Source organism: Rhinocladiella mackenziei, assembly GCF_000835555.1.
Source record: "Rhinocladiella mackenziei CBS 650.93 unplaced genomic scaffold supercont1.6, whole genome shotgun sequence".
Lineage (NCBI taxonomy): Eukaryota > Fungi > Ascomycota > Eurotiomycetes > Chaetothyriales > Herpotrichiellaceae > Rhinocladiella > Rhinocladiella mackenziei.
In genome coordinates, this window is record NW_013550599.1 from 225216 (window position 1) to 248214 (window position 22999).

At 51.2% G+C, this 22999-nt stretch overlaps 6 protein-coding genes across 6 annotated transcripts; 3 read left to right on the plus strand and 3 right to left on the minus strand.

The window, feature by feature from the left end:
- Positions 1 to 3074: 3074 nt before the first annotated feature.
- On the plus strand, positions 3075 to 4487 carry Z518_07890 (uncharacterized protein; the record flags this gene model as incomplete). Its single annotated transcript, XM_013413633.1, has 1 exon — positions 3075 to 4487. The coding sequence occupies one exon, from the start codon at positions 3075 to 3077 to the stop codon at positions 4485 to 4487; it is 1413 nt and encodes a 470-aa protein (XP_013269087.1).
- A 2736-nt stretch (positions 4488 to 7223) lies between these two features.
- On the minus strand, positions 7224 to 7754 carry Z518_07891 (uncharacterized protein; the record flags this gene model as incomplete). The annotated part of the gene is made up of 1 exon (XM_013413634.1): positions 7224 to 7754. One exon carries the CDS (start codon positions 7752 to 7754, stop codon positions 7224 to 7226), a length of 531 nt encoding a protein of 176 aa, XP_013269088.1.
- Positions 7755 to 8849: 1095 nt separating this feature from the next.
- On the minus strand, positions 8850 to 10289 carry Z518_07892 (uncharacterized protein; the record flags this gene model as incomplete). Its single annotated transcript, XM_013413635.1, has 1 exon — positions 8850 to 10289. One exon carries the CDS (start codon positions 10287 to 10289, stop codon positions 8850 to 8852), a length of 1440 nt encoding a protein of 479 aa, XP_013269089.1.
- A 3777-nt stretch (positions 10290 to 14066) lies between these two features.
- On the plus strand, positions 14067 to 16004 carry Z518_07893 (uncharacterized protein; the record flags this gene model as incomplete). Its single annotated transcript, XM_013413636.1, has 4 exons — positions 14067 to 14601; positions 14676 to 14968; positions 15026 to 15147; positions 15212 to 16004. 4 exons carry the CDS (start codon positions 14067 to 14069, stop codon positions 16002 to 16004), a joined length of 1743 nt encoding a protein of 580 aa, XP_013269090.1.
- Positions 16005 to 16959: 955 nt separating this feature from the next.
- Positions 16960 to 18948, minus strand: Z518_07894 (acid phosphatase; the record flags this gene model as incomplete). Its single annotated transcript, XM_013413637.1, has 4 exons — positions 16960 to 17293; positions 17360 to 17800; positions 17851 to 18540; positions 18587 to 18948. The coding sequence occupies 4 exons, from the start codon at positions 18946 to 18948 to the stop codon at positions 16960 to 16962; spliced, it is 1827 nt and encodes a 608-aa protein (XP_013269091.1).
- A 736-nt stretch (positions 18949 to 19684) lies between these two features.
- Z518_07895 (uncharacterized protein) lies at positions 19685 to 20686 on the plus strand (the record flags this gene model as incomplete). The annotated part of the gene is made up of 3 exons (XM_013413638.1): positions 19685 to 19865; positions 19919 to 20100; positions 20153 to 20686. 3 exons carry the CDS (start codon positions 19685 to 19687, stop codon positions 20684 to 20686), a joined length of 897 nt encoding a protein of 298 aa, XP_013269092.1.
- Between the last annotated feature and the right edge of the window lie 2313 nt (positions 20687 to 22999).

Consider the following 22999-nt stretch of genomic DNA (forward strand, 5'->3'; position numbering starts at 1 on the left):
GGAGGTGTCCCGGATTGAGATGGTGGTCTTCTCGCTCGTAGAGGGGATCTTGTTCCTACAGCTCGCCCACGCGGTCTTTCTTGTAACCTCGGAGTCCTTCGGAGAGACCGAGCACTACTGGAGGTGGAGGATGGAGGACGTTTTGATGAGAGAGTTGTAGGACTTGGTTGCTGGCGTCGGGGTGACGATTCTCGTTGAGGGTCGTAATACTCGTAACGGTCGTCAAAGTGAGGTTGCTCCGATTGAGACACCTCGACTGCCGTACGTTGTCCTGGCAGAGGATCTTGGGACAACGTGGAAGATGCGCACTGAGCGCGAGGTGGTGGGTATTCAGGCCAACACTGGGAGCCGGCAGCAAGTACAAGAGACCTCGAGTAGGAGCAAGGTGTCGGAGTCACTGAGCAGTATCATGGACTCGGTGAGGGAAAAAAGTGGTGAGTGTCGTAGTTGTGTGGCTGGTCCAATGCGCTCGGTTGGGCAAAATCACGGAGGTTGGGTTCGGCTTGTTGAGTGTCCACGCCCCAGTCTCAGGAGATAGATTATATTATGGTTGTGACGATACATCAAATCTTGTGCCGATATGCTAACGCTCTATTTATTTTTGGAGGGATCGCGGTGTTGGGGAATTAGACCAGTTCGTCGCCAGGTGCGCAATGTGGTTGTGCGCGAACTCGACGTGGAACGGCGCAGACAGTCGCATGGGCGCTCCGACCTTTGCACGAGCCACTTGCTGCACGTTTGATAGTGTCAAAGCTGTAGACGGTATGGGAGAATTCGTACGAGGGATTTTAAGGGCATTTGAGAGGCAAAGGCTTTGGATCGAGCGCATTTGCGAGGAGAGGACGCGGACAGCACGAGGCAGCCTCGGCCGGGTCTGACGATTGCTACCGACAGTTGAAGGCCAAATGGAGACGGAAACACGGCGAGACGATTGAAGGCTGGCCTGGAGTAGACTTCAGACGATTTGCCATAGTCCAAGTTGCAGCCCTCAAGAGACTCGACACTGGCGCATTTTGGTGAATCAGGGACAGATTTGTGTGGGATCCGACGATATTGGGGGAGGCTGGCACTGGCAAACCGCTGTAGCGCAGACTTGCTTGGCCCGGCGACGATGATGAGTTGGCACGCCCATCCGCCTCATCCTTGGAACACACCCCTGCATCACCAACATTTTGATCCAGCGATCCCGGCCTCCGTCGATCTCCCAAACTTCTCGATGCCATCAAACAGGATGAGAAGCGAAATGAAGAGATGGAGGAACACGAATCGATATTTCCGTCTCGCCCCCCCCACACCATCAATCATCCAGGAACAGGAACGGGCCATCTGACTTTGGGGCTGGAGTCACTGCTTGGAAGGCGCTCTTTGGCCATCGGATTGGTTCGAAACTCGGCTCTCCTCACGAATCAGCATTTCAAAAAGCCATTGACACACCAAACTCTTGGTTCAACTTCCCTGCTCACGAGGGCGCACACTCCTGCGTCACCGTTGAGAACCGCAGGCCTCGTTTCGACTCACGTCCTACTACCTCTGCCCCGGTCATATGTTTGCCACTGAGGCTGAGCGCCCACAATTGATCCGATCTATCCTCCCGTCTAGCCGGACAGGGGTGACCATGGAGGTTCCTGGGCCCGACGACGAGGCTCAGATTGGTGCCATCTGCTGCATTGGTGTCCTCGGTTAATCCCCAAGCACTTTCCAGGGTCCGATTCTTGGAATTGACTTCATATCTTTCCTTACCCTCCTGTCTGCAGCTGTCACTCTGTCAATTTTGAATCCATCTTTGACCTCTGGCCAGTGAATAATGTGGGCTGTGTCGGGAATCCCCTTTTTCAGGCTCGGAAAGGAAGAGGGGTTCAGAACTGGTTGTCTATGGGCTTCGGGAACCGAACGCTGAATCTCTTGAAACACATTCTCACCCGATGTTTGCTGTTACGAAACAGACGAGTGACGTGCTGAAGAGAATGTTTCCGTGACGGTGGGTATTTGACAGGGCAAGGAAGAGCGACAATTCTTTATTTTGTTGCATCACTCTTGGATGGCTCTCGTATGTCGAGGTCGTGAGTTGCCATGCAACCGAATGGGAATGTGAGTCAGGGATAACCCCAGCAGTCCGGAACGGTATGTGGACCTGTCCTGTCAACCCTTGAACTCACAGAAATGCGATTTGCATCCCCGTCCGGCGAACCTGCAAGCCTTCGAATTGAGGGCGCAGAGATTGACGGTCTTGGTCACCAGCGATCCGTTTGATGCTGGGAGCTTTTCCCTCGATTCCCAAGCTGATGCCGATCTGAGCAAACCCATTCTCTCTCGATGCAGATGTGAGATGGAAGCCTTGATGACAGCAAACTCGTACATTTTCTGGTCCGTTTGCAATTGCCCCAGGCCGCCCGATCGTCGTTGGGACTTGGCTCAGGGAGGTCTGTGCAATTTTCTGAGGCCTGGGTATGGCCATTGCTCTCACAACTCGGGCGCAAAAAGCTCTCCTCCATGCAACATCATCCCTGTCTTTTCGAACAAACTCATTCGTCAATCCTGGTTACTTCCACCGCCACCGCATCAGATCACGACTTGCTTACGGATCACACCCGGGGATGGATGGATCAGAACAGCCACTATCCATTCACAGCGCCACGGAATCAATTTTCCAAACGTCTATATGTCTTGCAGTTTTACATATATCAAAGGAAGCCGTCTTCCACTATAATTTCCACCTACTTCATTATTCAAGTGAAAATTGAGACCTCGGAGGTTAAGCCATCCACCCGACGCCACTCTAGCAGTGGCTGTTTGCTTCAACGACCACCGAATTGTTTACGTCTCGCTGCGTTTGAAAGCCGGGACTCCTACCCACATGCCTGACCCGTACCACTATATCCCGCAAAGAATTCCGGAAGATGCCACCTGCATGGAAAAAAAAGGATCTCGATAGACCTCCAGAGCCTCCCTTATCCAAGAAGACGGCCCCCAACCACATTTCTATTTCTTCAGAAATTTATAACTTTTCGAATCCGATATCTTATGAGCCGCTTCTCTCCCGTCCAGTCCCATCCCCATCTCCATCTTGGAACGAAATGTCAGAAGCGCTGTGGCCATCCAGACCAAACCAACTATTCTCCGTCACTCACAAGCACGGGAATAATACCGAATCCTTTCCATCAGGAAACACACATCGTGACTCCGTTACCACTTTGGTTGAATTCGGCGACTGGGTATCTAGACAATCACACCACCGGCCCCCCAGTCTCCTTCCGCCGGCTCCCCATCTCTTCCCAAGTACCTTTCACAGGGAGACCGGCAGCGTGGAGTGTCGACTCTCTTCAATAGCCCCGTCCGGTACAGATCAGGACAGCGGAAGGCTCTCAGGGACTCAATACAATTGGAAAGGAAGCGCCACTCCTGTTGAATTAAACAAGTTGTGTGTCCAGCTAGAGGAAGACTCTTTCGCATCTCCATCAAGTCGACCAGCTCCGTTATTGACTGATCCACATTCACGCTACTCAACATCTCCATCAGACATAGGGGCGGACTGTCCGACCACCACAATAACCGTGTCTATGATCTGTTCACCCTCGGTGCCCGTTCCTGATATCAACGAGAAATCCGCCCCGAGACCCGAGAGAATGATACCGAGCTTCAGCTCCCCGTTTCCCACCCCCCTTCTCTATCAAGGAGACTTTTCAGTCCCAGCAGAGCAGACCATCCCCCCAGCATATCTACCATCTCGACCTGTTCCAACTCCGACTCCGAACGTGTACACCACCAAATTACCGGTCTCCGGTTCCAAGGAGAACAGCCCGGAGGAAGTCTCATACATTGACTGGGACGATGACGAAGACGGTCACCCCAAAGGTGAATCACGCTTGACGAGGATGAAGAAAAGCTTCAACGACCTTCGCGCAGCCGAACGATTCATCTCCGAAGCTGCTGCACGAAGAAAAGCTCAGCTGACGAAGGAGGGGCAGAGTGGTACCAGACTCACTGACAGAGCCATCCCTCTCGGCACCCACGACGACAGACTTGTCTCTCGTCAGAGGGAGATGTGCGGGGACTTGAAATCTGCCGGACACCAAACTGTCCTTGCCCTGGCACCGACGCAGCCCTCAACTCCCATCTCATCCCGATCCAAGCAAGGGAGCGTTCGTATCCAAGTCCCGACACCAGCTAAGCTGAGAAAGCGGCCCAGCGCATGGTCCATCTCCAATCCAAATCCTCATTCGCATTCAATCCCTCAACCCTCAAGCCCAGCCAACCGGCACACGAGTCGCACAATCAGCTCCGAGTCGGGAGGTGGTTCGGCAGTGACATCAATATCCAACAACCAAGGGGCCAAGACAAATATTAGCACGCCCACAACACCAACACCATCCTCTGCAGGGTCTGGAACCGGGCAGAGAAAACGAAGTGAGAAGATAAAAGCAAGAATGAACCTTGTGACCAAGTGGGTTCGACGAATCCTCTGGAGCAAGAAGAAGGAAGACGAATAGTGGATGACTATAGGGACGACAATGATGATAAAGTTGGTGAAAAATGTTTTCGTTTTCGAGATATGCTTCGAAGTCATGTCTTCTCCGGAAACTCGTTGTGTCCGTCTGCTGTTTGTTGTTTACATTACATCTTCCGGTCCCCATGGTCTGTGAATTGTGCGCATCTGAGTTCTACGATTTTTACAGTCTCTCGGGTCTTTTTCTACAGACTTCTCTACACCGACGTAACTTTATAGTCGAGGAATGAAAGTCCAATATGAGGAGGGGGGAGAGAGATGGATTGAGCACCGGGCCGGGCAGTGAATGAGGCTACCGGGAGGGATTATGAGCTTGGTTATGTGACCACGGCCGTGACGATGATTATAATGATGGCACCGGAGGCAATGCGTGATGACCAGACCGGTTATGAAGAAGGAATCGAAGGCGGAGCCTTACGGGTGGAGGGAATATAGCGAAAGCAAGAGATTTTATTTATTTTTTGCTGAAGTTACTTGCTACGATGCTAGTATGCCATGCTGCGATGGGAGAATGATCAAATTGATCTGATTTACAAGCCTCTCTCACCGTACGCTTGGCTCATCCCAGCGAAAGTATGCGACTTCTTTACTGTATATGGTTCTCTACTCCCCCTTCCTCCCCGTGCTTAGTCTCTGATTTGTTGTTGCTCGAGACCCGGACATCAGGCTCTAGACACGTGGGTATGAGGGTTTGAACTCGAGATGGCTCCTGCGGTCCAATGCCTTGCGTGTCCAAGTCCAAGCAACGCGGGACGTTAGATATGGGGATATGTCACCCCCGGAATGGAAACCAGTTGTATCCTCTGCTCCCTTCTCTTCCGCTGAAGCTGGCGGATGGTCACAACGGATGTGAATGTGACTTGTGGGCACGTGGTTTATTTTGATGGCACCGACTTGAAACTCTGTTTGAGTCAAGGCTGGTCAAGGGAGATGAAAATGTAATGGTGAGAAAAGAGTTCATATCCAGCTGGATTAGATTCATGGAAAGAAAGCTGAAGACGGTGACGAAGACAACTGCCGTCTCGAAGCGGCCAACCAATCCAGGCGAAGCCTTGGGCTTGACAGGAAGCCATCATCGGCCCAAGCGCCGTTCGAAGGCGCAACGAGTGGCCGTCGTGCTTCCATGCGTCGTCATTTTCTCCCAGCAGATGATCCCATCCAGGCGAACGAAGAGACTAAAGAGAGAAGATATGTTGCAGGATCTTCTGGAAGGAGGCTGGGAATGACTCAATCGTCAAGACAGGCGTTCATTTCCGTCGGACATGAGTTATCGGCCCATCAAAGGGACACGGGCCACAAGCCGGAGTCAAGGGAACGCTTTGAACCAGCAAATCCCATCTTGACAGGTCCGTGTGATGGCTATCATTAGGCAGTAGTTAGGTCAGCTAAGATGGATGATGGGGAATGAAGAGAACTTTTCGAAGACTTGTGTGACAGTTCGTAGTGCGATATTTGGGAGCGAAATTGATTGTTTTGAATCCACTCGATAGTCTGATCTCGCTGAGATGTGCACAAAGGGAACCATTTTCTTCCCCAGTGTCAGCATCCGGGGGGGTGGGGACTTCTCAAACCATTGACAGATCTATCCCGAAGCTAGGTCTTCGGTTCGCCTGCTAAGCGGCACCGGCATGGAAACTTTTTTTTCACTCAAGAGATGAAACCTTCCCAGAAAGGTAAGCTAAACCTGTGGCTGGGAATATAGCTACCGAACTTCGGTAACTTCACACTCCTAATCATAGTCATCGAGGATCCCCTTTCTCTCGAGCGGAAGACTGACACCGTTGAGTGAGGAGAGATGAAACAGAGGACTGGAATGGAATTTATTTCAGGATCAAGAAGTGATTGTCACTTGGATCAGGTTGCCCGCCATGACCATCCGCCAATTTGTGACGGAGCCCCAATTAGATTCAGACAGGAGCTGCTGAACTTCGTTGAAAGCCTGGAGATGATGGCCTACGTGCCTCTTGTTTCAGTGGCGAATCCTACCGAGAGAGATCGAAAATCCATCTGGTGAGATATCATCAAACCAAGAATTGGGAAAGAACCGAATATTTGGGCGCCCGGCGCATCGCCATGACCAAGCAGATCAGACTGATAGACTGTAGAGTCTAGAGAAGGAATGTGTTGTTCTATCTAAGAGACGAAAAGAAGGAAGGGCGCAAGTTGCCAAGGCAACGCATCACGTGACTGGCCAACACAGACATGGGCAAACATGTCGTATTTCACGCCCTCACTTATTTGGGAAACGGCTGTGCATATGGTCAGCCACACTCCGTGGTCTTAGTGAGACTTTGAATACGAGTCAGATCAGCTGAAAGCAGTTGTCCTGGGTCGAGACATCTCAGCTGGAAAACGGCGACAATTGTGGTGGTTCAGCCCCTTGAGGATTTCGATGGAACAGCAACATCTCTTTCAAGAAAGATGGCTGCTGGATCATTCAAATTTTCTCAGAGACCGATCCAAATTTGGTTCAAGAATAGGGCGGGCATGACAAAGGCATGTATAGATAAATATACTTTATTGATAAATAACCTCAAATCAAACGTAGTGCTAGTCAATGCTATGCCGTGCCAACCCCTAACCTTTCTTTGCGCTGTGTCACCGGCAACTCATCCGTGCGACATGACATCCAAAGTCCGAAACCAATCCAAGGTAAATTTTGACGCCTCGCTGTGACTTTCAAAATGCAAACGATATGGCAGTTATTCCTTGGGGTGGTTTACTGGCTCGGAAGGGTGACAGAACCACCGATGTCCTTCAGCCAGGAGATGCTGTTGAATTCACTGTAGATGGTCTTGATCTGCCATGTGTCTTTTTGACCTTGGGCATTGGATGCCGTGAGGATGGTGATACCCTTGACTGGCTCAGGTTGAAGGCCTCCAAGCCAGCGGAAAGCCACGGTGTCACAGTTGACAGCCTCGATGGCGAGCACTTGGAATGGGACGGGAGGTTGAGCACCCTGACCAGCCATGAAAGCAGCCTTGCTAGGGAAGGTGACGGATCCCACGGGGGCGCCGATGAGAGAGTTAATGCTGTCCGAGTAGTCGGTCAAGTCATCGGCCAGCAGCTTTTCGGCATCGGCATCAGTGTAGGCGGAGATGAGTCCTCCGAAGCCGTTGACGAGATATTGGGCAGATTCGGTGGTCAAACATTTGCCGGGGTCCTTGTTGCCCCAAACGTTACCCCATGGTGCGGCATGGACAGAGGAGAGGAGGGTCGCGGCAGCGGCGATGGTAGCGAAGGAGCGCATTTTGAATTTTAAGAAAAGGTTTTGAAAGGAATGCAGATATGTTTGTTTGGCAACGAGTGTTGTAATGGCTTGTTGTTTAGAGAGTGTTGGATTTTTGTGACTGTCTGAGAAAGTGACTTGACCCCCCGGGGGGGGAAAGGGAAATATATGTAAAAGAGATCCCAAACTCTGGAGAAGCATTGACCAACTTGATCCAGGCAAGACCTGAACCGAAAGCCAGTTCCTCTTCGTAAGTAGCTAAAAAGAGCTCCTCGTATTTGGATCCCGCATCGCCCATGACCGGCTTTGTCGACAAGGTGTGGCCAAATATGGCATGGATCCGTGGGAAGGAGAATTTTATCCGTCCGGCCGTAATGCTAATTTGGATTGACAGCGAACCCCAGCCACATGATGCTCGTTCGGGACGTGTGCCCCAGTCGGACGTTTGAAAAAGGATTGCCGAAGACGACATGCGCTGACGTGCCGATAAAACGGCCAACGATTTTGTCCATAGATTAGGCCAGTCCTCCACACACTTTCTCACTCTGGCCTGTCGCTTATCTCAGCCCACCGATCGTGGAGGCTAATCGAGGAGGACCATAAACCAAAGTCGGCCTAGGATTTGGGGTATATTTTTGTGCCGGTCATTTCGTATTTGCCCTTGAAAGCAAGCTTCTCAGCCTTCCTCGTAGAACTTGTCTCCACCACCTGTCTTGGCTGGCTTTTCCCGGTGTAAACCTGGCAGAAATTTGCCAACGAAAACCCGTTCGCAGGGATTGAATTCTGGTTGGCGTGCTATCGTGTTCTAGGCCCTTCGTTCCATTGATTGGGGAAGGGTCACCGAACGATCACTGAATCCTTTCCCAATTTGATGGAGAAATTCTTTTCCTCAACTGTTGCTAAGTGGGCGCCTGAAGGAACACAGGATCAGTCTTGTCATCGAGTGGTCCGAACGTTGTCAATTCTGGACATCGTATCTGCTGGCCGATGACTTCCTGTCAACTGTCAATAATCATCGACCGACGAGCTTCGGACAGGTCCTCTATTGACCGGCACGGATCTCTCCAAGAGTTGGTTTGAACTATGTGGCCCCAGCCACGTACCCACGAATTAACGTCACTGAACACTGCCTCTGGACGAAGTGCTCTCGTCGGAGATCGTGACGATTCCATGCCGATCCAAATCCATTTCACTTTCGATTCGTGTCGTCCCGTAAGGCACTGGGTTTTGAGTTCCTGTCTTTAGGGACCGCTTTGCTTTGATCATTTGCATCACCATGAGATTGAGAACACATTGAATACCCAGTTGCTCTCCCCGTTTAACAATGTATCCGTTGATATAATCAATCTCCGGTACCTTACCGTTTCGAATATCTTCTCGCATGCTACTGGAATTTTTAGCAGTCAGACGGGAGACACCCAAAAATAGTTCCTCGAGGCGTTTGGCAGAGAAGCGCAGTCGGACATTAGGAATCCCTTCAAGTTCCGGAAGGCTCCGAATCACCAGAGATATCTCCGCCAGCAATAATTTCTGCACGACCGAGAGATGAAAGTTATTTAACATTGCCCCATTGGGGACGTCATATAATGCGGTGAGGGGATTCAACACGGCATTAGTGGACAACTTCTCCAGCTGTAACTGAAACAGGTCCAGGTAAGGGAAAGCCGCACAAGCCAGGACGGGTGACCGTGTCAGGGTGCGGAGGAGGAATCGTGAGGAGAGGCTGGCGAAAAGGTCTTTGTCGGTCGGATAGTACTTTCTGCGTTCGTCTTCGGGAAGGTCTGAAATGTTTTGCGGGGAGAATCCGTCTGGAAGAGGGTGGCGGTTAGGATCTCGATATATGCCCAATGCCACGGTTCCAAAACCAGCGTGGACAATGGCGCAAGGACCCTCGGCGTATACGCCGTGGGACACAATTCCCAGAAGATAGGTCGGTCGGGTTTCTGGATCAGTGAAGACTTCTCGATTGAGTTCCTCTATCTGTCCCAGGCCGTTTTGCATGAAACAGATTGTCGTCTCCGCGTTGACCCGGTGCTTGACCGAGCGCAGGGCTTTCACCGTAAATGGACCTTTGACCGCGACGATTAACGAGTGGATGTAGAGCTCTCCCGAAGGCATCTTCTCCTGCTCCTCCACCGGATTGGTCTGCTCCTTCATCCAGGGTCGGTCAGGTATGAATTGCCATTTGGCGTCCGCATCCGGAGTGTCATTTTTCTCAATCAGATCAACATCGTATCCGGTCTGCTCATCATTGATCCCGTTCTCTTTATTGATCAAGCTGATCGCCCGGCCAGCCCTTTTGAATTCTTCGTACTGTTCATGCTTGTGTACCATCAGTGTTATCGGAGGCGGATTCGGCAAGCATCGCAAAGAATGCGCCACCAACATCCCGATGCTTCCTAAGCCGAGGATGTGGACGCGCCGAGTGAGAAGGCGTTCGGTGTCAGGATCAGAGAACTCAGTATCTTCCAAAGGTCTCGATGCGAACGATGGTGCATCATGGGGAGTCTCTTCCTTCTGGCGGAAACCGCTCCACCACGATTGAGATTGTGCCATTGTTTGAAACCCGAGTCGACAATGGCGATGAAGAGGGAGGAATTTCTGGGGAGGCAGAGAGCCAGGTCTCACGAATGTTGGCCATTTGCCCGCAGCTCGGGAGAGCGGGCGAAGATATAGTCGTTGCGACAGTTTGAGGGTCGATGAGAGTCGGCTTTCTCGCTGGTTCCAAGGGACGGGGTACCATCCGAAGTTCGAATAATATTCTTATCCGGGTTGAAAGTGATCTGTGGAGGTTGTGAATCTCAATGGTCTTGCCGGACTCGAGAAATGGTCGCCTTATCAAGACGGGGATTAACGGGAAGACGCAGTTTGAAGAAAGTCATTGAATCAGCCTGGCGACTACGTCTTAGCAGTCCAATTTCCTTTCCTATTCTAGCGGGTGAGCTTGCCGCTCTAACTCACCCCTGGCTTACCCTCTAGCGCATCCTTGGCTCACCCTGCCTGCCGCGCGGGCCGACAGATGCAGCAAACTGCAGGGGTTGGATTGGCCGATACGATGAATACGTTGGCAGGACTTCTGTGGCCCCTTTGCGCACCTCGGGCCACATCAGATGCCCTCTCATTTCATTCGAGCCTGCATCGGCGTCCACTGATAACTATTCCTGGACTCTGTGAAACGAAAGAGAGCAGGTTGTCTTGACCGAGTGCTTAATGGAAAGTACGCAATGCGCAGGAACAGTCTTGTCACCTTTAGCTCAAACATTCATCGCTTTCGTCCTCGAAGATAGCCTTGCGCGGGCTAGCCCAAGTATTAGGTCTGTTGTCTCACTCCTGAGAACTTGTCGGGAAAAGATCTCTCGCGACGTCGCTCGGTATCTCGAGTCCATGCAGGCAGGAGTGTCTAAGGCCAAGTACCCTGGTCCTGAGTCGGACAAGCTGTACGGCGCATCGTACATCCGTGGGAAGTCTCAGCATGCGACAAATGCAAAGATGAGGATGATCCTTGTTGCCCCGATTGTGACCAGCTGAAATGCAACGACATCGTTCGAAGAAGAGATCTGTCGTGCGAACTTTGCGCACAGAGCGTCAGTGATCGTGTTCAAGCCGGTCAAGCCTGTGGTGAAGGAGATACCGATGACCACCATAGCGAGGTTGTTACGCAACCACAAGTGGCTCTTCAGAGCCTGCCACCCCGTCAGGGATTGCATTCACACCATCCTCTGGTTCACTTTGGCCGAATTGGCTCAGCGAATAAAGTGATGAATCAGGAGAAGATCGCGATGCTCTCGCCCGAACTGAAGGTCTCGTTGCCTTGGAGATGGACTATGCGGACAGCCACAAGAATAAAGAATGGCAGGAGTACGCTTCGATGACGGCAGCCGCATGTATGCGTTCGATACTGGATGAATGGGCCGTTGACGATGTACGTGATTTCAAAGATACTATTTCGTGCTACACTATCTGAGCTCAGTTTCCGAACCCTGACCTGACGCTGCCATTGTTTAGTACATAGCCTGCCATATATAGAAGACCCCGACGAGCGAAGCGTGTTCACACCCCACATCCCTGCGACCCTCGCTCAAGACGGGCGACATGTACAGTGGGACATGCCAGAAGCCTGGAACAACGGTTAACCCTACCTGCCCCGAGGTCATGGCAGCTATCGCATTCGCCGACAAAACTGTTGAGCCCTTGGCAGGACGTCTGCGACTTTTTCGCTTGAAGGAGTCGGACCAGGTCGTCCATGATTATCATGCCAACCTCTTCACGGAAACGACCGTCACGTGATGTCGAGGTGTGAACATGTCCAACTGGTGCAACTCGAGATGTATTGAATGCTCTGTTCTCTATCTACTTGTCGAGGTATTGAGGCTTCTTTTATAGACGTGCGAATACTACGTCGTTACACAGAGCAACCATCAGTAACGTCGTCTATGGAAACCTCTCACCAGTGTTTCAGCTGTGGACCCTATACACAATAGCCCTTTGTTCAACAGAACAACACGAAAGGCGTCATGAAGCGGTTGATGCTTCTGGAGCGGAACGCGTCCAGCGTGGTTTCAAGAAATCCAGAGGACAAATTTCCAAGCTAGCAGGCCACTCTGAAGCAGGACCTTCAAACACTCCTCGACGAAGGATAGAGCAGAGACCTTTCCCTGGAGCAGTTCAAGTAATGCCGCCAGCGCCATTTCGAACAGGATCGCATCCGCAGGTTCCGATTACACCTCCACAATCCTCGACGGATACTATAACTAAAGATAATGGTGACCCCATATTGAAAGAGGAAGTACAAAATCAGCAGCAGGTTACGGCAATGTAAGAGCACGCCCAAAAGGGAAAACAAAGAGAAAGCGACGAGCCCGAACTCATCATTCAATTGAAAGAGGCGAGAGATATAACCGTAAACTTTGAGAATGAAATCAAAAAGAGGGACGAGAGGATCGCAGAATTAGAACGGCAAGTTCGAATCGCCCAGACCAAACGTATTTCTGCGGTTAGCCAGGCACAGGCTGCGTCATTTGATGAGGAATATGAGAGGCTACGAAAACTCTGCCATGAACGGGAGGAAGAGAAGCAGGAATTGCAAGAACAGCTCAAAAAGAGTGGAGCTGATGTCAAGAGGCTAGAGTTGGAACTTCAAGATAGTCAGCTAGAAGACCAAAGTCTGAAGAGACGATTACGGATGACGAGAAACAGAGCGGGAAGTCCACCATGTGCAGCTAGTCGGGCCGTCCCGGATGACTAACGAACAGAACGCGCCAACTGCGGACCCAGCGCAGGTAAATGACCCACGGCTTCCCTCTCCAAACATGATACGGTATTTGGCTTGCGCAGGAAAACAGCCATTCCGCCATGTTACAAAGACTGCGACCTGATTGAAATACTGGACCAGGCTTGGGCTTATGCCGCAGAGAGTTTAATTATTCGGTATTGTAATGTACAGCTTTAGGATGGCCTTCGCGCTACAACGACATTCCTTGGCCAGAAGTGCACCCGTCATATTTGAAAACGTCTGTTCTCAGCAATGAGCGTTGCTTCTCAAACCGACTACATAAACCAGATTGAGTCCGTGAGAGTTTGTCACCGCAAAGGTGTTCCCGGACACAGCGTCCGCTTAATTCCTGCTCAGGGAGAAATGGTGCACATCAGCTCAACGCTCGCTCGACACATCATCGAGCCCTGTGCACCTGTCAGGCTTAGAGAAAGGCTCGAATCCGTGGCTCTGCATCCCGTGAAGCAGTCTACCATCCAGGAGAGAGCATGATTCCAATCCTCATCAACCTTTGGCGTAAGACACACACAGTGCATTTAGTCTTTCATGAAACGGGTACGGAATTCTCATGGATACTTATCAATGCTGATCAGAAAAGGCCACAGCTCTGAACCATTCACGTCGTGTAGAAGAGCTCCAGAGAAGCCAACTTCCAATATTTGTCTAGAGCACCATGTAATATATTGCTCTTGTCTCCTTGCGCGGGCTACTGCCAGTGATTTCGAGATGATCATGTTCGTGACTTGATTCCTGCTTCGGTCCAGGGCAGACCCGGAACGCATCCGCGACTCGTGAACTTTGCCGACGTTACGCTTCGCCGGCGGACATGGAATGGCGGTGACAATGCGAATATGGAGTTCGGAAAAGCCATACCAACGCCTTTCCTCAATCAGTACGGATAGCCTACGTGATTAGTCAGATTGATCAACCCACCCCAATTTCTGTGCCCCCAAGGGTCACTGATATATAGGTAGCAAGCCGTGGACCGTTTTACCGCCAAAATGTGGTCTTCCGAGTATCAGGCTTCTTTGACATGCCCCTAAACGGATCCCTCATCCAAAATGGACAATCAAAACAATTCGACGTTGTTATTCCTGGTTTCAACTCCGCAGCCTCTGGATCAACGATCTCGTGAATTACTCGCGTCAGAGGGAAAGTCTCATGCAGCGAAAATATCACATCCAGTGAACAGATCCAGGGGCAAGGTAGAAGCCAATGCAGCGGCCGGGACAGAGTCAAGAGAAATACACTTATCCCCCCCACCTCCTCCTCCTCCTCCTCAACGTCCAGAACAAGTAGCTTGTTTCGATTGCAGCTTGCGAAGTCCAACCCATTGCCTACTTCTCCCACGGTCAGAGGTTACAGATCCTTCGGAGGACCTGTGGCCATCCAATGCCAGAAGCACTCGTTCCGGGTCGAGCAGGCCTCCAAGAACCCAGCCTCATCTAGGTTCAAGAAACGTCCGCCTCCAGACACAGAGGCGTCGTCACAATCAAGAGAATGCTACCAAGCCATGTCTGCCGGTCCTCCGCCTAGATCCTCTTTACTGGCTGCCGTACGAGAAAGATCAAAGCACATATGAGGCCGTGGACTATTGTGAGCCCTTTCTGCTTTACCGCCACTACCTGTGACCCCTCTGGCTACTGACGGTCTTCATATCCTTGTCGTAGTTACCAATATTGTTGTTCCAGCCCAGGAGCCAATCTACGAGATCCTCAACGTCACCAGCAGTTACATTTCTTTCTCCTTCGCTTGCCTGACCAACGGCGAATCGTCCTACCATGCGGCTACTGCCGATATGCTAGTCACCTCTGAGCAGCTGCGAAATCCAGGTTGTAAGCCTTCCCTATCGGTTCTGTTCCATCAAGCTCGAGCGATCGAGTGGCTTCGGCGTGAGATCTCCAATCTCAAACAGCCCACCAACGCCGTGTTGGGAACCATCTTGTTCCTCATCGTCCTCGATGTACGTGTCAGATATGATCTCGAGAACAGCAGAAAGCAGCTATTAAATTCCCACTAGATTACAACCGGCGGGTCTTCATATGTCAACCTCCACGGAGACATTCTCGCTCGCCTCGTCGCGCTGCGAGGGGGACTAGATGCTCTTGGTCATGAAGGCTTTGACAAGGCTGCTTTCATGCAGTCAGTCCATCTTTCCCCGAGTCTTGAGAAGCACTGACCATCTAACACATTTTCACTCTGATAGATTCGACTACATCTGGTCCCTCGCCAAAGGATCTTCCCTCCTCGCCCCCCCAACACAATACGCTCCGATATTTCCATCCCACCCATTTTCTCAATGGCTCGTGGAAACCATCACCTTACTGCCCACTGGCTTCCAAAATCTGGTCCGGCAGTGCCTCCTCCCCTTTGACACCATCGAGCTGCTCTCCCGCGTCGGCGATGCTGGCCGCCGCAGCAAGGGCAGCAGCATATACGTTCCTCTCGAGCCGGACAAAAATCCTTTCCACTCCCAGCGACGGAAATACAATTCATTCAGCGACGCTGTCCCTTGCCTCCTCGCCCCGGAGGAAGTTGTCCCGCCACTGCTTAAAAACCTCTCACTTGCCTTGATCCTCTGGTGCAACAAGGCATACTATGACAACCGCGCTTCGAGTATGATCTCCGTCGGTTCTCGGCGTGTCTTGACGACGCGCCTTCTCGAACTACCTCCTCCGGCTACGGCTTCAAAGCCCCGACTCTCAGAAGCCACTTCCTCAGACGAGAAGGATTGCACCGTCTGGGTCTGGTTAATGGCACTAGACTCATGGCGTTTGGATGACGGCCACAGCCTGCACTATGTCGGGCGCGAGCTGCTCGCCCAGCTCAAGCAGCAATTCCCACGCGAGACGGCCGACTTGGACGTCCTGGACTCGATCCTCGTCAAGTTCTTCTGGACGGACGACTTGAGGGCTGGGGTCAGGACATACTGGGATCAATCATCGAATGTGCTTCCTTGTGGAAGTGCGGATGCAGCGAATGCAGCGAGTGGAGGGTAAAGATGGTCGAGTGTCAACTGATAACTGAACACGCCGACTGTCAAGACTTAGACCCGGACCAGGCTGAAGAAAGATCGACGGACGAAAAGGGGGTGCCACGGGATGTGGGGAACGGCAATGGCTTGGCGGCGGTGCAAAGTGAAGGTGATCGGAAGTTCATCGACGGCTTCCTGAAGAGGAAATCAAGCGAATAGACTTCATTCTACGGGACTTGAGCTGTTAAATGTGTTTCACGTGATTTCTCCCATCATAAACTTTCGATCGCGTAGACATATTGTATGGAGCAGGTCTCCCACAACCATTCACCCGCAACTTTCTGGAGATGCTGACTTGGGACATTTGCGAAAAACTTTGTACAGTAGTTAAAATGTACATTGCAGCCCACTATTAGCTGATCTATGTCTACCGATCCGGAGGTACCACAGAGTTTGGAGAACCAGTCCATGTCAAGGACTGTCCATCCCATCGCCAATTCGGTATAATGTGCTTTGGGTGACATGTCACTAGTGTCGTGCTTCTTGTAACTCCAGTCCGTGAAAGCGAGCGGAAGAAAGTCAAGAAATTCATGGCGCAGTTGGTGGAGGGTGTCCGATACTTATTTTTTGCTGGCATTGAATTGTGGAAGTGGGGTAAGAGGATCTTCTTCTGGAAGCGTGCAAGGAAGCCAAGGATTGCAGCATCCAAGCGGAAACGTGCCTTTCAAAGTCTGTCTGCATCCAGCTGTACAGATTATCAACAGCAATTTATTTAAAAAAAAAAAAAAAAAAAAAAAGGTTTTTGCTTTGGGAAATGCGGAGCGTCTCGATACTATTTTCGGCGGCTGTCGGCGCCGCTTTCGGCCTCCCTTTCGGCCTCCCCAACCCCAAGGAGAGTATTTACATTATCGCATTATTGAGATATCGTCCCATCATAGCATCTCATCTACTCTCGACATTTCTCTCCCCATTCTTCCTTTTCAAAGATTATAGCACCCTTTCTTCAGCAACATGAACGAATCCCCAACCGGACCTCCGTCTCCGCGAACAAATTCCCACTTCAGTGCGGTGGCATTCAGGACTGTCAATTTGCTGAATCCGTAATGTTCCTGGTCCAGTACCGCAGTAATATTCAAAATGGTCTCATCTGAGCTCAAGAAGCTATGAGACTCAATGTTACCGGCCATACCATTAATGATGTGGGTCATGGATTTGCCGGGGTTAGTGAAATAAGTGTTGTTGTCGACGACAGATGCGGAGTCGATGGTACCGTTGGTGCCGAGAGGCCAGAGACGTTCGTACCAGTGGATGTGTCTAAAGGGAGAGGGACAGTTAGAGAGGAGGAAACGGTAGGCAGCGAGGAGCAAGGCGGAACTTTACCCTGACAAGTACATATCAACCTCATTTTCGAGCAAGAGAGCCTCGAAAGCGTTGCGGACATTCATCTGATACGACGAAGTCTCGGAGCTGTACATAGGCCGATGGCTCATGGTAATGACCCAAGGAGTCTTTTCTCGGTCAACGCGGGCAAGATCTTTGGCAAGCCATTGATACTGCTGGTAAGCTTTGTTATCGCTATAGCTGCCATCAACGGCACCGAATGGTCCGCTGTCGGTGATGAAGGTTTGAGACGCCGTGGGGTGCGTCTCGTTGCCTTCGATATCACGTGCAAATGGCCATTCGGGGCTGTTGGGGAAGTCGGTCTCTCCATCGATGGCGACGAAATGAACCATGCCGTAGTCGAATGAATACCAGAAATTACCAACACCACCTGTCTCGGATCCTGGCATATAGAAACGGTGTTGATAGGTGGTGAAGTTTCTGTCCCACGTTAGCCCATTAGCCGACATGAAAGAGGGCACCCCACTAACCTCTGTGAGGGTGGACAACTGTAGTACGTGAGATTCGTCGTGGGGGATGTGGCGTTGGCTTTGTCGTCATCCAGGTAGGCAGTGAGGACATTCCCCGGCCCATCAAATTCGGCGCAGGTGGCTTCATGGTTTCCAGGGAGGACCATGTAAGGCACCTTGGTCGTGACTTTCCCGATCCATTGCTGCCAAAGATCCCAGTTGGACTCGTAAAGAACGCTCATGTCACCCCCCAAAGGACTACCTTGATTCGGGATTTCGCCTGGTGGCAAAGGAGTATTGTACTGCACAGGGAAATCTCCAGGAGGAAGTTCCGTAGAAGTACCATTGTAGCAGACAGGCCAGTCGCTTTCACAGGGAAGAATACCGGAGTACCAATCGTCAGCGTAACTCAAATCTCCTCCGTGCCAGGCAAAAGCGATTCCCTCGTTTACTGCCTGGATCAGGTGCTTGAAAGTGCCGGCAGCGTTAGTATAGCCCATGTCGTTCAAAACTGCCATGGAAAATTCAGCTGGGTCACCAGCGGCAAGGGCTGTGGAGAAATTTAGGACTTGAGAAGCCGTGGTGCCATTAGCCGCCGGAATCTTGTAGTAATACGTCGTCCCGGGTTTCAGATTCTCGATCTGGACATCGTGAAAGAATTGGCTGCATTGGGTGAAGGCTACCAAAGAACAGGGAGGTGTCCGGTCATATCTAGGTCCGAATCAGTCTCTTCGATCAATTGGGGACGTATACCTACGTGCGACTCTGTCCGATGGCCGTATTGTTCAGGTTCCCAGGACTGGTTCCCCATTCGACGGATGGAGCTCTCCCCAGACCGAAGGGCGTCTGATAATGGATGTTGATACCATTGGGCAAATAAGACAGTTGGATGACATTGATGTTGTTGGTTGCGTTCTTTTGGGCGGGCGCCACAGCTGGAGGTTCCACAAGACGAGGGAAACCTTTGCCGTTGCCATTGATAGTCGGATCAACCCAGTCACCGACGGGAACGGCGGGGCCAGTGTATGGATAAGTGGTGTCGACCGTTGGTGCAGCCTTGGTGCTGGCGGTCCAAAGACTGCAGAGAAGCACCGCCAACGTGTTGGGTTTGGCTTTCATCTTCAAGTGAACAAGGAGATAGAGAAGCTCAACCAAGCTTTACCAAGCTTTGAAAAGGACGCAGTGGTTCCTTATATCTCGCCACATCCCTGGTACCTCGCATCGAGCTGGTTTCTTGCTTCTTCTCTGTCCAGGACCGATTCTAGGGCAGAGAATGGCCATTGGCCAATGAATTTGCACGTGGTATCGAGTTCGACGGGAGCTCGGCAGCGACACGATAAGAATGTATCCAGGTGCGTGCCACGTACGCGAATACTCACTGGTGCTCCATTCCACTTCGGGAAGCTCCCACAAGGATCGCTGGGGCTGGTAGAGAGCCACAGTAACATTTGTGGCTCTCACGGGCCGTCTTGAATCACTGAGACGGATTAGCTTGGTAGCTGGTCGTGCAAGAGTTGAACCTTGAGCAAACCATCATTACGGGTGGATTGCCTGGTAACCTCCAAGAGGGCATTGTCTTGCTTTTTGGACTAGATCGATGCCCCGAAGGATTCTGCGAGAGAGCAGAAAGGAGCGTGACCGTGGTGGTTCAAAAGCGCCGAGGGCTGGGCTGGGCCGGGAAGAGGCAGGTTAGGCGGGCTTTTCACGTGCGGAGGATCAAGACCCGTGAGAAAAAGAGAATGAGGGCGACAGATATTCAACCCATGTTCTGCTCGTGCAACCATTGACACTCTTTCCCTTGCATGCAATTTTCGTCCATCAATTCGACCAGAGGGTCCTCCCCTGCTCCACTGCAATGGACACCAAATCCTTGGTCTCGATTGTCGAGCAGCTAGAAGAGAACATCGAGGACCTCGAAGACCATATCGAACCACTCTTCGCAGATGCGATTGCTACCACCAGCAGCAAGTTGCCCTTGCTTGAGCGGGCCAAACTCAACGTCCTGCTGGTCTACTCCATCGAATCCTTGTTGTTCTGTGAGTGAGGTCTCCTCGTCACTCTCAGGGTATCATCAAGTAATCTTTCACAGCATACCTGAGACTGCACGGAGTCCAAGCAAAAGAACACCCAGTATTCACAGAGTTGACCCGAGTCAAGCAATATTTCGCCAAAATCGACAAGGTCAAACCCTCCGAGCCAGGTCAGCCCAAAGCGCCGCCTTCGTTTACCTTAAGCAAAGAGGCTACAGGAAGATTCATAAAACATGCGTTGGTATGTTTGGTCGGGTACAGAGTACAATGAGACGGTCACTAATGTTCTGAAGGCTGGAAACGATAAATTTGACCTCGAACGAGCAGAGCGGGAAGCTCGAGAGAGATTCCTTGCAAATAGGAAGTTAAAAGATCTGGAGTCGAGCTTGAGAGAGAAGGCTGCTGCCAAGTCAAAAGAGGAAGAGCACAAAGAGACCGTTGCAAATGATGCACTGAAGCAAGCGGCTTTACTGGCCTCGATCACACGACCAGAACCAGAATCAGAATCATCGGACGGTTCCTCTTCGTCAGTTAGCGAATCTGAAGACGAGGGCGAGGTGAAGATTCCAGATGATCCTACACCAGCTTGCGCACTGGTCGACACCAATCCATCCCCGGCGCCAGCACCGGCTCCTGCGCAGACGAACGCTTCTAACAAATCAACGAAGGCACAAAAGCATCCACAACAGCCACAACAAGGCCAAAAACGAAAAGGAAAGCAGCAAAATCAAGGCCCCCTATCCAAGAAACAAAGGCGGGGGAAGAACCTCAAGAATAAGTCAAAAAAGAAGAAGGCGGCAGCGGCGGCTCCTGCCACTGCTGGCTAATGCGACCTGCTTGAGATCCAAATCTGTATACTACGGGGAACACGGCTTCAAGCTCTCCAGACCGACTCGGAGTTTTTACTTTCGAAAAGCTGCTTGCTGCGGAGGAATGGCTCGCTAACAAGGGTGGTGATAAGACAGCAACGTGTCTTATTTTATGGCGTTGAATGCTCAGTTCCTTGGGGATGCTGATGTCCGAAACGTGTTACAGCACCAGCAAGCGCACAGGACATCGAACTGACGCCAAGTCGATGCTCATTCCGAAGAATAACTTCGTCGGAATCCATATCCCGTGTTATGCTGAGGCTGCATGGCCGAGACGCTCGTATTCGTCGGACATCCGACAGTTACGAATCGCAGCCCAAATCAGTCATCAACGAGGCTTACTCCACGCGCTTACCCGAGACTACTCTCCTCAATTCAGACTTTCAAGGTCGAGGCATTGCAGTCAGAAAGATGCTGCGCCAGTCTTGGGACTTCCATGGGTGCACTGACTTGCTAATTGAAGAGCGGTCTGCACAGGCAGACCCCTACGGCGCTGATTATCTTTAAGTGCACAAGAGAATTTGTTTGCGATCGATCAGCCGTCAGCCATTCTATCCCGCCTCACGGGCCTGCCAAATCTTTCTGTCTTCACAGCAGGTCATGCTCTACCACAGCATCACTGAGACTTCTCTCTAATGGCCAAATGCGTAGCTCCAAGGTCTTTGCCCAGTACACGGCGGAAGGACCCAGAGGGAGATATCTAGATTTTGTGGGCGGAACCGTAGTCGACAAAGTCGGAGAGGATGGTGTCCTCGTGGACCGGGACTTTGGTAGGAGCGGGATGATGAAATGGAGAGGGTATGTCTCAAATCTGCCGGGCCCTTCGATGCGAAAGTTGTATCGACTCCTCAAGTCATCTATATTTATTTTCTGGATTTTCCATCTTGAAATTGTCTTCGACGTGGTCAATGGAATATGGCGGACCTCCATTGGCGACTTCTTTGTAGTCATGTGGAGTTTCTCTAAATCCAATAGCATTTTGACATTTTCTTGCTAAGCATTAGGCCATACTGCTGTCATGGTACCACTCTTTCAGGAAGAAGGTAGTGATCAAGAGCTTCAATTTGAAACGGAAACATTCAAACTGTCCATATCAAGTCTGGTGGCGTATATGGGGCCTCTGTTCCGCCATGGTACTACGGAAAGTTATTTGCTCCAAAAACGCAACCCCGTGACTCCGCCACCATTCTCCTGAGTGCCTCCTAGTCCATACAGCTTTGTTTGCTCGCCAGGCGACGGTTAACTTCCTATGTTGTTTTCTTCAATGGAACGAACATACGTGTCTAGGTCACGGTCGTTGGCCACCATCCCCGCAGCGAACAGATAGCCCAGTGCGATGACCTTCACTATCACAATTGCTCATTCCACCGCTCGATCCTAAAGGGCTGCGCTAGCCCTTGATGATGCCCTACGGTCAGCGAGCAGGATCATTACCCTACGGCAGTCCGTTCGACACCACGGTCCGTTGAGAGCCTGTCCAAATAAGCTCCAGCCACCAAGATGGCAGAGTAGCTCGTGCTTGACTCTCTGCTTGAGTTTGACTTCGGGAGTTCTCAGATCACCATGTTCCATAAACACGGAACGATGACGGTAGAAGAGCTGAGTATATTTTCGTCAAGGTCCCAGGCTCGTCCTATTTCAACTTGATGAGAGTCTATGTGCGAGATTCCCACTTCGTCATTCGGGCAGAGCGAAGATGTCCAAGAGCATGATACACGTTTGAAATGGCCCGGTTCGGCAACCTCGACCGCGGTCAGGTACTTACCAGAACCGTCCAAATATCCAAGAGGAACTCTGCGACGTGATACTTCTTTTTCGAGATACAACATTCTTTTTTTTTGGGTCAGGGAAAGACCCGGGCGCTGAGGTCGCCCAGACCAGCGCCATGAAGTAGTAGCACAGGCAACCGAATTTTCTCCTTTATCTTTTATCAACGTTCACAGGCCGCATATCGCCCAATACTTCCGCCTTCGCCGTAACGAGAATACTAACCCGACCTCCCACGTCATATATTCTACCGTTTACGGTGTAATATCCACAGGTCACCATCAAAATGCTCAGTTTTGCGATCCGCATCCTTGCTGTTGCAACTTGCATATTTGGAATCATTCTGTGCAGTCGTATCAGCGAAGAAATCTTCGGAGACCAGATGCATGACGCCGTTATGAATACCGACAAGTTGAAGGCACCTCGCCTAAAGGCCTCACAGGAGGAATGCAAGGCTGATATCTCCCCGAGCCGAAGGGTATGAGCTTTGGTTTGGATGGTGGA